This window comes from Dromiciops gliroides, chromosome 6 (genome assembly GCF_019393635.1).
Source record: "Dromiciops gliroides isolate mDroGli1 chromosome 6, mDroGli1.pri, whole genome shotgun sequence".
Taxonomy (NCBI): domain Eukaryota; kingdom Metazoa; phylum Chordata; class Mammalia; order Microbiotheria; family Microbiotheriidae; genus Dromiciops; species Dromiciops gliroides.
This window is the reverse complement of record NC_057866.1, coordinates 99,342,538-99,358,498: the sequence shown is the minus strand read 5'-3', so window position 1 is coordinate 99,358,498 and position 15,961 is coordinate 99,342,538. Positions and strand designations below refer to the sequence as shown.

The 15,961-nt window shown below is 45.8% G+C and overlaps 1 protein-coding gene across 1 annotated transcript; it reads right to left on the bottom strand.

Annotated features, from left to right (window-relative positions):
- Positions 1 to 946: 946 nt before the first annotated feature.
- On the bottom strand, positions 947 to 13,046 carry SPON2 (spondin 2). The gene is made up of 6 exons (XM_043971618.1): positions 12,989 to 13,046; positions 11,684 to 11,910; positions 10,154 to 10,377; positions 7,565 to 7,756; positions 6,874 to 7,045; positions 947 to 2,603 (listed from the first exon to the last, which is right to left on the bottom strand). The coding sequence occupies exons 2-6, from the start codon at positions 11,904 to 11,906 to the stop codon at positions 2,425 to 2,427; spliced, it is 990 nt and encodes a 329-aa protein (XP_043827553.1). The 5' UTR covers positions 11,907 to 11,910; positions 12,989 to 13,046; the 3' UTR covers positions 947 to 2,424.
- Positions 13,047 to 15,961: the final 2,915 nt, after the last annotated feature.

Below are 15,961 nucleotides of genomic sequence, written 5' to 3'. Positions count from 1 at the left end.
CACACAATTATACCTGTGGGCATTGCACTCCTGAAATAGATTATTAGGATCATAGAACCAGACCTAGGACAGCTAGGTGGTGCAATGGATAGACCTTGGGACCTGGAGTCAGGAAGACCTGAGTTCAAATTTAGCCTCAGATACTATATGACTCCGGGTGGGTCACTTAATCCTGTTTGCCTCAGTTTCCTTATCTGTGAGTTGGACTAGACAGCTGGCCCCTGAGGTCTCTTCCAGCCCTAGATCAATGTTCCTAGAATCCCAAGACTACTCTGTTCCTTGGAGTTATCTCAGTGAAAGGCATGTTGTATTTGAAGTCAGGGAATCTAGGATTCAAATCCTGCTTCTGCCATTGCCTGTATAGTCTTGGATGTCACTTTATTCCCCTGTTTCCTCCTCTGCCAAATGACAAGGTTACAGAGTCAGTGGGGAAATTTGTTTGCTTGACTACGTTACAGCAGTTTTTCTTTTTCTTTCTTTCTTCCTTCATTCCTTTCTTTTTGGTTGTTCAAATGGGGAGGGGGAGGGAGTAGAAGGGAAGAGAAAATGGATGGCTGTTAATTGAAAAATAATCAAATAAAATTTAAAAACAATAATAAAACAGAGGGGTTGGACAAGATAACCTTGGTGCTTCCTTTTTAGTTCTACATCCCATCAGAGGGGGCAGCTAGCTAGGTGGCACAGTAGATAAAGCACTGGTCCTGGATTCAGGAGGACCTGAGTTCAGATCTGACCTCAGATACTTGACACTTACTGTGTGACCCTGGGCAAGTCACTTAACCCCAATTGCCTCACAAAAAAATTTAAAAATAAAATAAATAAATTCCATGAGAGGACCCTTCTCCCAACTTGGTGACTTTTCTAGACATGAGCAAGGTTGATTCATGGAAATTTGTGAAGAAACATAGAAACTTTATTTATGTGCAAAGAGATCAGTAACATTTTTTAAAATGAGGTGAATCTTTCCAGATTGTCCATTCATATCATCCCTTGTTTCTACCCCTGTTCAGGTGACCATCTGACACAACCACAGGAACAGGCTGGATCAGAAGGGATCCCAGCCACAACCACATTTCAGGTGCTGGCGGCTGGATTACTCCAACCTGAGGACAAATGGGAATATTGCCTGGAGGGGCCTTCCCTTATTTCCACTCCTCTGAGGCCTAAAGGTTCCTGGGAAGTTGCATGGGAAGGCCATGTAAAGTTTGCTTAAAGCTAATAAATTAGTTTTTTTTAAAAAACCCTAATCCAGAACATCATTATCGCTAGCCTCAAATATATATCAGTAAACTTTCTGGAAGAACTGGTTCTAGTTCAGGCATGACCCAAGTAACATTGCCCTGGTCAACTTTGGGGAGACACTACCACTGTCAAGGCTAACCACTAAAGACTTCCTCCAAAGGTCCCACGGCTGGCAGAGGTAGCCCTGAGTCCTGAAAGGTCAGATCAGCCAAGCAAAAACTCCCAGTCTATCAAGCTAGAATGCATAACCTGGGGGAAAGTCTGGTAGCTGGTGCCTATAAACCAGAGTAGCCAAGTTGAGGAGACACGCATCTCTGTAGGGCTTACCAGTTTGGGGAGGGGGTGTCTTTTTTTTTTTACCACAGCAACATATAAAAATGTAGGGGAGACAGTGTGATGCAGTCAGTGGCAAGAGCACAGGATTTGGAATCAAAGGACTTAGGTTCAAATCCTGACCCTGTCACCTGTGTAACTTAGAGCAAGTCGCTTAATTTTTTTGTCCTCAGTTTCTTCATCTATAAAATGAGGGGGTTTGACTACATGACTTCTAAGTTTTCCCTCCGAGCTTTAAGTCTGTGTTCCTATGATCTATTAAGGTGTGTAGGAGGAGGGGTTGTGATCTGCCTCAGTGGAGGGATTGTCTTCGTTCAGGAAATCACGGATCCTTTAAGTACGTATGACATCATGCCACAGCCCCTTGTCACGTTGTTTCTCCAAATGTCATGTTTTTCCTAGGATCTCATTATTGATGTGGGATTGTGGGAGATGGAAGATGGATCAGGGAGTAGGCATGCCGGCACTGAAGGATATGAACGTACTGGGTCCCGTGTATATTAGAAAAGCCAGTTTTCAGAAGGGAATCCAACTCATGTAGGAAGAAATCTCCCATTCTGCCACTAGAGGGTACTGTGAGCACTCCTACAATTTTGGGAGAGATTATTCGGGCTATGGGCTCAACCCAAGTCAGAAAACTGCGTGAATGTTTAGGACTTTATCAGAAACATCTCCCACAATTGGTCACCCAGGCTGAACAGAGGGTCGCTCCATAGATAAGGCCCCGTGCCAAGCCAAGGCCACACCTGAATTCCCCAGGACTGACTCCGCAGCCAGTTTCTGCCTCCAGCCCAGCTAGATTAACCAAAAGTGATCCGGCCACTTGGCTGGCTGGGTCGGCCACACCCCTTAGATACAGTTGTCAGGTTCACATGCAGTCTCTTCTTCCAGGTCTGGGCAGGGTGTCCCATTGTTGGCTGGCTGCAGGTGGACGTAGCGGGTGCGGCTCTTGGCGCCTGTCTTTCCACAGGGGCCTGTGCATAGACCCCAGGAAGACCACAGGGAGACTTCACAGTCCAGAGGTGTTTCTGGAAATGGACAAAGCAGAGAAGAGATCCAGCAAGAGTTAAATCAAGCACTAATCGAGATGAGTTTCCGAAAAATTAGACTTTGCTCCTTTTGCCCCCCCATGTAAAACTTAAAAAAAAAAAGCCAAGACTGGTAACTTGTTTTTGTTGGTTTACTCATAGTTCTAATATTAAGAAATGGAGCACCGGGTAATGAGAAGAATCTTAGACCTGGAATCAGAGGACCTGGGTTCAAATCTCCGTTCAGCTACTTAGACCTTAAGCAAGTCTTCCCCGGGGTCTCAGTTTCCTCAGCTGTAAAAACAAGCATAATAATAGCACTTCCCTCCCAGAGTTGTGGTGAAGATCGAATGAGATAATAATTGTAAAGCACTTTGCAAGGCTTTACAACGCTGGATAAATGCTAGCTATTATTACGTAACTCGCCATGTTCGGGCACTTTTCAGCCTCAGGCTCCTCATTGGTAAAATGAAAGCTCTGGACTAGATAGAGCCTCCCAGGTCATTGCTGCCTCTCAGTAGATGACTGATTGGCGTTTTATAGTCAATGTTCTAAAGTCCCTTTCAGCTCTGATAGGGAGTAATTTTTCTATCCTCAAGCCAATCCATTTTGGATACTACATCTCCCATAGCTACTCAATCGGCCTGGGGACGTGGAATTCAAAGGGTTTGATTTTTACATTCCTATAATAAAGGCCATATGTTGCCTGGTAAATAAAAGCTTTTGTTTTCTGCTTTTGAAAATGAGCCGTCGTTCTGTGGCAGCCTGAAGGCTCCTGGCCCCCGCCCCCGCCGCCGCGTGCACTGTGTTTACTCCGCCAGAAAGTGCCAAGCTCTCCTATTGTGAGAAAACACTCAAAAAATGACAAACACTCTGACAACAGTTTTGACAAAACTGCAACATTTGATTTTCATCCCTAATGGATTCCAAAGGGAGCAGCCAGATCTCCAGATTATCATAAGCAGGCAGGCCCCTCCCACGGTTTGGCCTCCCATGGTGGGTACCATGGGCACCATGGGCTGCAGCAGCTCATCTCTGCCTTCTTGCATTTCACTATGTCTTGCTCATTTCCCCAAATTTAAAAAAAAAAAGAATCCATTGGGCTTTATGGCTGAACCACTTAACCACTTAATTTTTCTCAATGCCAAGCTTGGATAGACACTAGGCAGTAAGTGGGGGAGAGAAGGGGAAGAGCGGTCCATCTGGATCAGGTACCCAACTACGTAAAGCACACTATTGCCCTCCTGTGCACTTCAATTTCCCAGTGAGCAAATTGTAAGTCTCCATCTTATAGCCTCTCTTCCTGGGATATTGGGAAGACTGAATGGAAATCCTAGAAATTTAGAATCTTAGGGTCTTGCAGTTGGATGGGATCTCAAGATCAGGTCAACACCTAATTGCAGTATGTAATATCCCCCTCATGGGGAGGGGACCCAAGTCTTCCGACTCTGAGGGTTCAGGCTCAGATCTTGCTTCTTCTCCGTCTCCCTCAACAGCCTCCAGTGCAGGCCTAGGAAAGGAGGGAAAACCCAGCAAATGCTTGTTGAAAGCCTAATTGCTGTGGCCCAGAGATGCCATACCAAGGTCTTTCATCTTACTTCTGGAAACAATTTCAAATGCATATTAATTTAAGGTCTACAGAAGTTCCTTATTCATTAAGATAAAGATCTGTTTGTCCCAAAGCAATGGCCCCAAATCATACGGTCCTCACCATGTCCTTGCCTCCCCCTTTCTACTGTGTCTTTCAACAGGCTAGAAAGACTAATTTCAGAGTAACTATAAAGGATTAATAGTGCACAGCTAACTTGAAGGACTTGAAAGACTAAGTTTTGGGTGTTTGTTTCTCTTGGGGGGAGGAATGGTGGGGGAGGGCGAATGGGACTCTGATAGAACTGAATTATAGGTTCACAGAACTGGAAGAGGCCTGGAAGGGAGGTGGTTAGGTTCAGCCCCCTCCAATGGTAGACAACTCCTCCCTACCATCTTCAGCCAGCAATAACTCAGCCATTGCTTGAAGCTCTCCATCGACTGGGAACTGACCCTCTCCTTCTCAAGGCTACCCCCTTTCACTTGGAGGCATGCAAGACATCAACCAGGGAAGTCATTGGAACAACAACAAATGTTTCTCCTTACATTGTGTCCAAACCTGCCTCTCTGTGGCTTCCATCCATTGATCCTCCCTTATAGGAATTAGAGCTGAAAGGATCAATCCCCTCAGTTTACAGGGGAGAAAACTGAACCTCACGAAGATGAAGGATTTGCTCAGATTCTAACTCAGGTCTTCTGACTCCAAGTCCAATGTACTCTCTGCTACATTTCTGTGCTCTGGAGCTAAGCAAGGCCAAGGTCAGCCTTTCAGATATTATTGGTCAGGCAACAGTCCCTTTCCCTGCCCCCCCCCACACTTAAATTTTCTCTCCTCCAGGCCAGATGGTACAAAGGATAGAAAGAATTGCATGGAGCATCTCTATGAATGAAGGACCTGAATGGGTAGGAAAAGATTGCCCAATTCATTCTGATTAATTTGTATAATAAAGGAAGAGGTAGAACCCTAACAAAGAAGTTAGTTAATTGTCCTCCCCTGACATAACATGAATCAGTATGAATCTGTATTCCTAAAGCATAAATCACATTGTGTTGTGATTTTTCAATTCAATTAATCAAATGTTTAAGATCCGACTGTGTGCAGTGCCTTAGGCTAAGCACTGGACTGTTTTAAATGGAGGAGGGAAAATTCATTCAACTTCTTTATGTAGACATTTTATTTACTTTAAAAGCCATAATTACAGGATGAAAGTCTTGAAATGTTAAATGTTATGAAATAATCATGCCCTGTGTAATCACAAATTCCTTCCCCTCTCTGATCATCTATTTCCTCCTCTGGACGAGTTTGTCCTTAAGGCCCTTTCTAGTTCACAAGAAGACTTTATTCTACTTGTGAGAAAATAATTATTAATAATAGATTTCTAGGAAAGATTAAGACATCAATCTAGTTACTCTCTCCCCCTCACCCCAGAAAGTTTAGCTCAGTGCCTGGGATGAGCCCAGGTGAACAAAAGCAATGCTGATTGATTGCTTTGTTTAGCTCGGAGAAGAAACATGCATAGATGAAGGAATCTGCCATTTTTGTATACTCTCTAGACCACCCTCAAGTCATGTCAATCACTGGAACCAAATGATGCTATAACCAAGTAGCTTAGATCAAAATATGGTGATCCATCTCTACCAAAAAAGGATAAAAAGCCTTGACCAAGAGGCTGGCGCTGGCGCTGGCTCGCCCTCTCTCTCTCTCTCTCTCTCTCTCTCTCTCTCTCTCTCTCTCTCTCTCTCTCTCTCTCTCTCTCTTTTCTCCCTCCTTGCTTGGAATGCTGTTTCTTAGGGGTATGGAATTGTTTAGGCCTGTAGGCCTGAGGCTAGTGGTAAAGCTGGGGAAACATGCAGTAAATATTTTGCTAATATGTAATATTAATTAATAATAAATACTGCCCAAACGGGTGCAATAGCCATTAATATATAAGTAGCAAATAATTTTAGGAGGCACAGTTTAGTCACAAATAATTTTAAAAGTACATACTTAAAATTAATTCTTTTATTGGGTCCTATGTTTTCACTGATGTCAGGACATCCTGGTGTGGACACTCCCTCCACTAATACAGACTGGCAGCTCATCTATCACTTAGAGAATTGTTCTCAATCTCTTTTGTGTCATGGACCCCTGGAAAAGTCTGGGGAAGCCTATGGACCACTTCTCAGCATAATGTTTTTAAATGTATAAAATAAAGTTCAAAGGATTACAAAGAAAACCAATTAGATTGAAATCCGGTTATAATTTTTTTTTAAGTCTAAACTCACAGACCCCAGGTTAAGAACCCATTTTAGGGAGTTGCCTGGGTGGGGGGGCACTGAGAAGTTAAACAATTTGCCCAGGTTCCCACAGATAACGCGTACCAAAGGCAGGCTTATGAACCTGGGTCTTCCCTGCCTCCAAGGCCAGCCCTCTATTCTCTATATGAGGTCAGCTCTCCAAGGTAATAAAGTCAAACCCACCAAATTCTTCACATTTGTCTCTGCTTTTCCAACCATTTTCCCCTACATTATCTCATTCTTCCCCAAAGCCTCAGCCAGAGTCAGGGGGAAGGAAGTGACTCCTCCTCAGTGGCGCCATTCCATACAGCTGCTGGAGCTAAATTCACTTCCAATTGGGTCACTGGATTTCCTTCACTTTGGGGCTACCCCACCATCCCTGAGGGAGAGAAGCCCTTAGACTTACCTGAAAGGGCATCGTCGATCTCATTCCCCATGCGGACCACGGGGGGAGTGGGAACAAAGACCCTCTGCCTCTTTTTGATTCTCACCATGGTCACTCGGGCAATGGGAGGCAGAGATTTCAGCTTGGGATAATAGAAGGAGTTGGCAGGGTGGCTGGGAGATGTTGATGTTATCTGGAATTTAAGCAAAGCAAACGTATGCTCAGTTAAGACTGCTCAATCTCCAGAAAGGTCTCTGACACCATTGTCAGATAGCTGGGGAAGTCCAGCAGCAGGCTTGCCCAGCCAGCCAACAAAGACCATAGGCCAAAAACCACATTTTTCCTTGCAGCTTAAATTCTCAACTGGATTCAGGGACATAGCCTAAATAAGCAGATTCCCTGTAACAGTCCAAGCCTGGGCCAAGTTGACTAGGCAATTTCCCCAGCCATCAGTTCTTATCTAACGGGGTTCATTGAAGCATTATCTAGGCATCCTGGTCTAGACAGTTTTCAGATAATGGAGCGAGGTGACCCGAGATAGTGTCTGTGTGCTTGAGAGAAGTTCAGTGACCCATCCTGCACTCCCTTCTCCCTCAGGAGCTTTGACAGAAAAGCAGTTCTCCAGAATGATCACAGCCCACAGCATATGGGCTGGATGAAGGTTAAGGTCCGTCCCAGTCCTGATGACCCTCCTGATTCCAATGTTCCTTACCTCCGTCACCGTATCCTGGGGGATGGTGGCAAAGTTGGGAGAGGAGAATGTGAAGCCACTGTCTGTCCCTGCATCATAGGGGAAAAGATCCAAGGTGACCTGTTCTTTCCATCGGTTTCCTTCACAGAGATTGACACTATCTACTCCAACAAACCAGTCAGGGCTGGGAACAATCCGGACTAGGAAAGACACCTGACAAAGGAAAGGCAGTGAGACTCCACACTCTGATGAGGAGTCCGTAACACTCCTGGAAACAGGATGGACTGGGCTCAGCACCTGCAGGGTGACCCCACAAACATAATAACGGCCAAGGGCTTCCATACAGAACAAAATCACCCCTTTAACCAGGAAATGGAGGAGAAGCTCTGTCAGAGTAATGTCAATGATGCGTAAAAGAGCAATGGATGGGGGCAGCTAGATGGCACAGTGGATAGAGCACCGGCCCTGGAGTCAGGAGTACCTGAGTTCAAATCCGACCTCAGACACTTAACACTTAACACTTACTAGCTGTGTGATCCTGGGCAAGTCACTTAACCCCAATTGCCTCACTAAAAAAAAAAAAAAAAAGAGCAATGGATGATGCAGAAGAGTCTCTGTCACCCCTACTGTAATGCATCCTCCACTCTGCTGCTGAAGTAATATTGATCTCACCTTATGCCTCTCCTCTTCAACCACCTCCAGTGGCTCCCTATTGCCTCAAAGATAAAATAGGGGAGCAGCTAGGTGGCTCAGTGTATAGAGCACCGGCCCTGGATTCAGGAGGACCTGAGTTCAAATCCAGCCTTAGACACTTGACACATTAGTTGTGTGACCCTGGGTAAGTCACTTAACCCCAATTGCCTCACCAAAAAAAAAAGAAAATAAAAAGAAAATAGGGCTTTTAAAGCCCTTCACAGCCAGGCCACAATCCTATTTTTCCCAGCTCCTTGAAAATGACTCCCCCTTCCGCACTCTTAAATCCAGTCAAAATTGGCCTTCTCTCTGTTCTTTACACACACAGACCCATCCCCTGTCTCCATACCTTTGCAGTGGCTAGTCCTCATGCCTGGAATACTCTCCACCTTTCCCTTTGCTTCCAAGAGTCCTACTCTTCCTTTAAGATGTAACTCAACCAGCATCTTTTTCATGAAGTGTTTCCAGGTCCTCCCAACTGCTAGCACCCCCACTCCCAGGCATCCGTGCATTTATTTACCTTCTTTTGCATATATTTGTATTTATTCACTATATTGTTCTTATATATACTCATATGTTGACATATGTTCTTTTTTTTTTGCAGGGCAATGAGAGTTAAGTGACTTGCCCAGGGTCACACAGCTAATAAGTGTCAAGTGTCTGAGGTCAGATTTGAACTCAGGTCCTCCTGAATCCAGGGCTGGTGCTTTATCCACTGTACCCCTACATATGTTCTTGTTGTCTCTTCTGTTAGAATGTAAGGTTCCTGTGAGTAGGGATTATTTTATTCTTTGTATTTGTATCTACAGAGCCTGGGGGAAAGTGTGGGGTTTACTAAATGCCCACTAATTGATTGATCAGAAGAATCGTCCAACAGGGGGCAGCCTCTGAGTGACTTTTCATCAGAGACTCACCTCCTTCAATAACCTATACTGGTTGGAACTTGCCTTGTCCAGAGAATTCTACACCTGCGGCAGAAAGCACAGACCAGGTGAGCCTTAGGAGACACTAGGCAGGTTAGAATTCTACAGGGAGCATGCCTAAGCATGCATACTCACTATATTGGGAAACATCCCCTAGGACTGAGGGAGGTGCCAGGTTACAACTCACAAGAGCCCTAGAAGCTACATGCATAAAGAGTCACGCCTTTCTGCTGACCAGCATCCTGGAGGAGCTAGAGACAGGACCACTGGAAACCTAGGCAAGGCAGGCCCTCCCTTCCCCAGCCCCAGAGGCTGCCTGGGTCTCACCCTTCTATGGCAAACAACCAAATTAGCCCAAAGACACCAAGGAAGAAGCCCTCCTGCCCGTCCATGGACAGTGGCAGTGTTCTTTCCTCCTCCTTGAATGATTCACTCACGGGCCCAGGTAATGCTGCTTCTCTACAGGTACAAATGCCTGAAGCAGATCACCTGTAGTTCCCGTCCCAGTTGACCTGTTCCAAGGGGTGTTAATAGCAGCAGCAGCAGCATCACAATCCATTCCATTTCCAGGGTGCTTTCCTCACTCCGTAAGTACTACAGTGAATAGAGCACCGGACGTGGAGTTAGGAGCTGGGTTCAAACCCTGTCCCAGAGACTTATTGGTTGTGTGAATGAGCAGGTCATTTAACTTTCCTGTGCCTTCATTTCTGCATCTGGAAAATGGGGAGGCTGAATCCCGATGGCATCTGAGGTCCCTTCCAGCTCTAATGGAATGATTCTATGCTCTTGTTAGCTCTGTTTTACAGATAATAAAACTGAGGGAGGCTCAGTGAGCCACCGTTGGTCACATGGGTTAGTGAGTTTTCAGATTTGGAACCTCAACCTAGATCTCTAGACGTCCCATGGGGCCCCTTCTGTGGCAGGACACTGTGCCCTATGTTGGAGAACGGATGAGGACGATGATGCTTCTGAAATACACTGAAGATTCACTTACTAGCGAATGCCTCGAATGAGCCTCTAGCTGAGTGGAGGTCTCTCCTGTGCCGCTGGGGATTGCTGAGGCTGAGAAAACACTGTGCACGCTCTGAATCTTCTCACCGGCCGCCTCGATTTCCTTCATCAGTTCCCAGGCTTCACCCTTTTCAGCAAAATCCCGAACCCCATTGCTGACATACTCATCCTTCTTCCACATGTTATAGTCAGAGCTGTGTGTCGCACCTGTCAGGGGGCAGATATCAGCCAGAGGGGCATTAGAGGAGCCAGGCAGTGTAAGAGGTGGGGAATAGGGCTTAAGGTCAGGAGACACCCAGGTGTCCGGGTGATCCCCGGCAGGTCATATCCTCCCAGGGCCTTAGTTTCTTTTTTTATTTAAAAGAAGAATGATAACAGTATCTGTTCCACAGAGCCACAGTGAGAGTCAAAGCAGACAGTGTCTACAAAGTAAAGTGAGTGTTCTGTGAATGTCATGGATCCTCAAAGCCTGTAAGTCTGTGTTTCCAAGATGGTCCCATTTGTTATTTTGGCTCAGACCTCCCCAGCCTGAGCTTATTTACCCAATAGCCCTAGAGGGGGGAGGGGAAGAAAGAAGAGCTTAAAACTTTTTAGAGCTGAAGTAAGTTTGAATTCTGGACCCCAGTGCTAAACTTGGCCAAGGGCTCCACACATATCCTCCCAGGGCTGTTGGTACAGAGAGAGTCAGATCTGGAGCCCTTGAGCAGAAGCAGGGGCATGATTAGCCATTATTTCTGTGATGGAAAAATCATAGCATGTAGAGTGGCACCAAGACCTTCCTGGATCTGAAGTCAGAGGATGCTGGTGTGGGTTCTGGCTCCTCCACTGACTAGCTGTGTGAACTTTACGAACTTTAATTTCCCTCTCCAGGAGATGATAATACACTATTCGCTTCACAGAATTTCTGTGAGAATCAAATGAGATAAGGTATGTAAAGTGCTTTGGAAACTAAAGCATGATAGAAATGTGAGGGTCTTTCCCCCCTTAACTTTGAAACATTGATTAAACACCTACTGTATTCGGGTCCCCATATGAGGCACCAAGGTTTTTTTGGTTGGTTGTCTTTTTGTTTTATTTTGGTTGGGGGGGGTGGATTTGTGATTTCTTAACTGAAGGGAGCCCCTTGTGAGAAAACACCCTCTACCAACATGCAAACTATAGTCTTAGGGAGTTTTTTTGTGGGGAGAAGGGAGAAATCGAGTGGCTTGTCCAAGGTCACATGATTGTATTATGAAAGATAAGAATCCATGTATTCCTGACTATAAGACCAGGTCACCTAGAATTGAAAACAAAGGAACTTAGGGACCATTGGGGGGGGGGGACCCTCTTATGTTACAGATGAGGAAGGTGAGGCTCGGAGAGGACTTTCAACTTGTTCAAGGTTTCCCAGTTAGTAAGCGGTCGGACTTGGATTCAAATTCCCCATCTTCGAACTCCAAATCTTTCCTTTCATCATTGCCTCCTAACACGGGGTCCAAAGTCCTTTTCGCTCTACCAAGCCGCCTCTACTTACCTAGTAAAGAAGACCACTGTGCAGGGGGTCTGAAGAGAGGATACTGCTTGGGGAAGGCTGTTTGGCTCCATTTCCCAGTGAAGGAGATAGTGTACCTCCCCAGACCCGGGGCTGTGCAAACGGCCTCTTCCCCCACTGGCAAACAGTTGCTCCAACTCAGAGCTGTCAGGAGGAGGGTCCCCACAGCTCTACAGGAGCGGCAGACACGCAGCAAGTTGTCCATTTTCCTGAATGTGGAAAAGGGGTGATAGATCCTCATTGGCATGACAGATCACCAGAGACACAGAGAGGCGGGGGACAGCCTGGTGACAAGGACCACTGTCTGCTATCCTTCTGAACAGCGACCTCTCCACAAGAAACTACACATATCAAGTGCCTGGGTGTGGAAGGAGGGTTGTCTGAACACATCACCAGGCTTCCTTCTCCATGTACAGTATCCCATTTCCCCACCCACCGCCAGGCTGGCTCCAGACTCCAGATGGGCACCTCCAGTGGAAAACCCCAATTCCCTTCCCTTTATTCCTTCTGATCAGGCATCTGGAGAAACCTAGTCCTGGTTTTCTTCTCCAATCCTATTAGACTCACATCTGGAATTAATTAGACCGGCAAATGTTTCTGTGGGAAACATCAGTGGTGTATTTATTCTTTTAAAGAATGGGTTCTGTGCCAACACTGTGATGAATTTCAAATTGATGTCCCCAAACTTCTGGCTGCTGCCAGAGGGGTTTGAGCTAAGGGAACTACAGGTGTACTTCAGAAGGGGCTCGGGGCTGTCCCTGGAGGATCGACTAGCAACATGGGAGACAGCTGCTATCATTCTGGGACAAGAAGTTGCAGGACCGAGGAATTAGTCTTTCTTAATATACTAAGGAAATAAAGCCTGGAGCTTGGGATCCGTAGGGCGAGGGGCAGGGGCAGTACTCACTCAGGATAGCTGCGGGCAGGAGCGGGGATGGCAGGCTAGGGGCCGCGGGGCACCTGTGCTGGCTGGCAGAGGGCTGGCAGCGGACAGCACTGCTGGGCGGCCGTCTGTGAGCAGGGCAGCCCGAGTAGCCTATTTATGCCTGAGCAGGGGCCCCCTCTGGCCAACGACGAAGGGTCACCTTTAGACTTTCCTGCTCGACGCCCTCCAAAACTGCTGGACTCTGACGCTCAGGCTCCGGCCGCTGCCCCCTGGGGGCGGATGGGGCCAAGGGCGGGTTAGAACCTCCCTCCCTCCTCCCCCCGCCCCAGCACCTCCTCCTTTCACACACACCCCCCCCCTTTGCTGAAAGATCGAAGCATGTGAAGGGGGAAAAGTCTTACCCACAGCTCAAGTTTTGTGGCGCCAGTGCCGGCCGGGAGTTCTGCTCTGCTGCTTGGAGGTTCCTAGTTCTGGGGGGAGGATGACGCCGCCCCATCCTGGCCCAGATCAGGCTGGGGGGAGTGAGGCTCTTTAGAGGGCCGGCCAGCTGCCCTCCAAAGTTTATGGCTACAAAATGATGCCTCTGAGATCACTCCTCCCCTCCCTCTCTCCCCTGCTATCTCCTCTTTCTTTGTCCCTTTCTTTTGTTCGCTTTACTTTCTTTCTCTTTCTTTCTTTGACTTTTTTCTACCTTTTTTTCCCCTCTCTCTTCATTCATCCATTAGGTGTAATGAGCATTAGTATACTACCTACTGTGTGCAGGAGACTTCAGTCCACATTTTAAAGCACCTACTATGTATAATGCACTGCTTTTTTTCCCGTTTTCTTTGTTTTGCTTTCTTTTCCCCTTCTGTCTGTCTGTTTCTATTTTCTCTGTCTCTCATCCCTCTTCTCTCTCTTTTCTTTCTTCTTAAATTTTTTCTCTCTTCCTTCATTCACGCATCCATTCAAGATTTATTAAACACCTCTCCTCTTTTATCATACTTTCTCTCCTGCCCCCTCCACCCATCCCCTTTCCACACTCCAGTTCTATCTTTCTTTTTTCACTCTACTCACATAATGCCATGTCAGTATCACAACCCATCTAATCTCTTCTAGAACTGGAGTAGTCTTCCTTCCTCATTTCTTACTTGAGCAGTATCCTGAGCAAAAGCTCTTTGAACAAGTTGTCTAGGTGTCTCTGTCTCTGTCTCTGTCTCTGTCTCTCTCTCTCTCTCTGTCTCTCTGTCTCTCTGTCTCTCTCTCTCTGTGTGCATTGTACCAAACTGGAGATGCCATTAGGGTTCACTCCATGCCCTTGAGTGATGAAGCTAGGGTGGGGAGTGCTTGCCTGGCCAAGCCCAGGCACTGTCCTTTGGGAATTAGCATTCCAGACCCCTAGTCTGACCTTTGATACTGTAACTGTGCCCTGCTCCTGGCCAAATGCAGTTTCTTTTTTCTAGCACAGCCAGGAAAATGCCAAGAAGGGACAGCACTGGGCAAAGGAGGGTTTGATGAACTAAACAGAGAAGGATCACAAACACAGCTAGTGCTGAAGTACCAAACACTTTATGGAGCCAATGGGAAAATGAAAGGGGCTTGAGGTCTTCTCTATCTTTCATGCAAGACCAGTTCTGGAGAGATAGCTGAGCCCCCCTGGTGTGTATGTGGGGGAGATTACTCACTCCTAAATAGAGGTGGTTCATGTCACTATAAAATGTTCCCTGTCCATTCAGATCCTGATGGCTACCCCTTTAAAGGGCACCAAAAAGTTAGGGGGACACTACTAAAAGTATGGCTTCAGGAAGGACCACATCTAAGCTAATCTGGAGATGAGATTCTTATTTCCAAAGACCCTGCTCACCCCCTTGGAAATGTCTTAGAATTACAGGATCACAGTAGCAGTAGGGACTCCTATCCAAACCATATACAACATATCCAGTGGACTGTCATCCAGCCTCCACCTAACAACCTCTAGTGATAGAAAGATCACTCCCTTTAAAAGAAGCCCCATTCCTTTCTTGCACAATTCTAATTACTTTTTCTTCTAGTACTGGCAAAATCCCCAAACCTCCAACTTCCTCCCATTGAACCTTTTTTGTGCCCTCAGTCTTGGCTTCAAATCTTGCCTCTTCACTTACTACCTGTGTGACCCTGGGCAAGTCACTTAACTTTTGAGGGCTTCAATTTCCTCATCTGTAAAAGCAGAGAGTTGCCTTGCCCTTAAATCTCTTCCTACAATTAAACACCCCCAGCTTCTTCAACAAATCCTCCTTTGGACATGTTCCAGATTGTTAAAATTCTCCCTAAAATGTGGCCCCCAGAAGAGAACACAATCCCCCAGATGTGGTCTGGCCAGGGTAGAGGACAACAGAATGATAACTACCTTCATTTTGGACACTAAGTGTCTCAATGCCACTGAAGTTTCCATTACCTTCTGGCTACCATGACACACTGCTTGCTCATCACAAGCCTGCAGTCCATTACAACTCCCAGCGCTTTTTCATAGGAATTGTTTTAATCCTCCCCCAGACTATACTCATAAAGTTGGTTTTTTGAACCCATGTTTAAAAAAACCACCACCCAACAACTAAATTTCTCCCACCTTTGTGATAATCCCAGTATGTTTGATAATCATAACTTCTATGTCTTCCTTCATCCATGATTAAAATGTTGAAAAGCATGGGACCAAGGACAGACCACTAGTCACCCTCTTGGTTGACATTGTTTCATTAATTACTGCTTTGTGAGGTCTGTCATGCTTCCCTCCAGACTCTTCTCTGGGCCAAATAAAGATCCCTCCTTCTTTTTAACAAAGCCTTTTATGGTATGTTCCAGAGTTGTCAAATTTGGGCTTCCAGCCAGATTAAAATGTAATTGAGAAATGTCCAACAAAATAAGTAAAAACACAATGTAACATAGATAATATTAATTTGTGGTTTTCTGAGTCAACATAAAGCTAAAAAAGATCTGTTTCTATTTGAGTCTGACACTACTGGTATGGTCTATAGTCCATTCACCATCCTGGCTGCCTTTCCCTGGAGATGCATCAGCTTCTCAATTGTCTTCCTAATATGTGGCATCCAGAACTCAACATAATATTCCTGGTGGGTTTCAACCAGGGCACAGGAGAGACTTTAGCTTGTTATGGATACTATGACCCTAACAATAATAATAATAATAATAAATATAACTAACATTTATATATCACTATGTGCCAAGCATTGTGCTAAGCATTTTACTACAATTATTATTTCATTTTATCCTCACAAAAATCCTGGGAGGCAGATGCTATTATTGGTTTTTTGTTGTTTTTTTTTTTAGTGAGGCAATTGGGGTTAAATGACTTGCCCAGGGTCACACAGCTAGTAAGTGTTAAGTGTCTGAGGCCAGAT

Excerpts from the sequence above, each read along its gene's own strand:
- SPON2 (XM_043971618.1), bottom strand. The coding sequence starts at position 11,906 with ATGGACAACTTGCTGCGTGTCTGCCGCTCCTGTAGAGCTGTGGGGACC. Across the intron at positions 10,378-11,683 it reads ACAGTGGTCTTCTTTACTAG|GTGCGACACACAGCTCTGAC; the intron begins GTAAGTAGAGGC and ends GCCCCCTGACAG. Across the intron at positions 7,757-10,153 it reads CTCATTCGAGGCATTCGCTA|GTGTCTTTCCTAGTCCGGAT; the intron begins GTAAGTGAATCT and ends TTCCTTTGTCAG.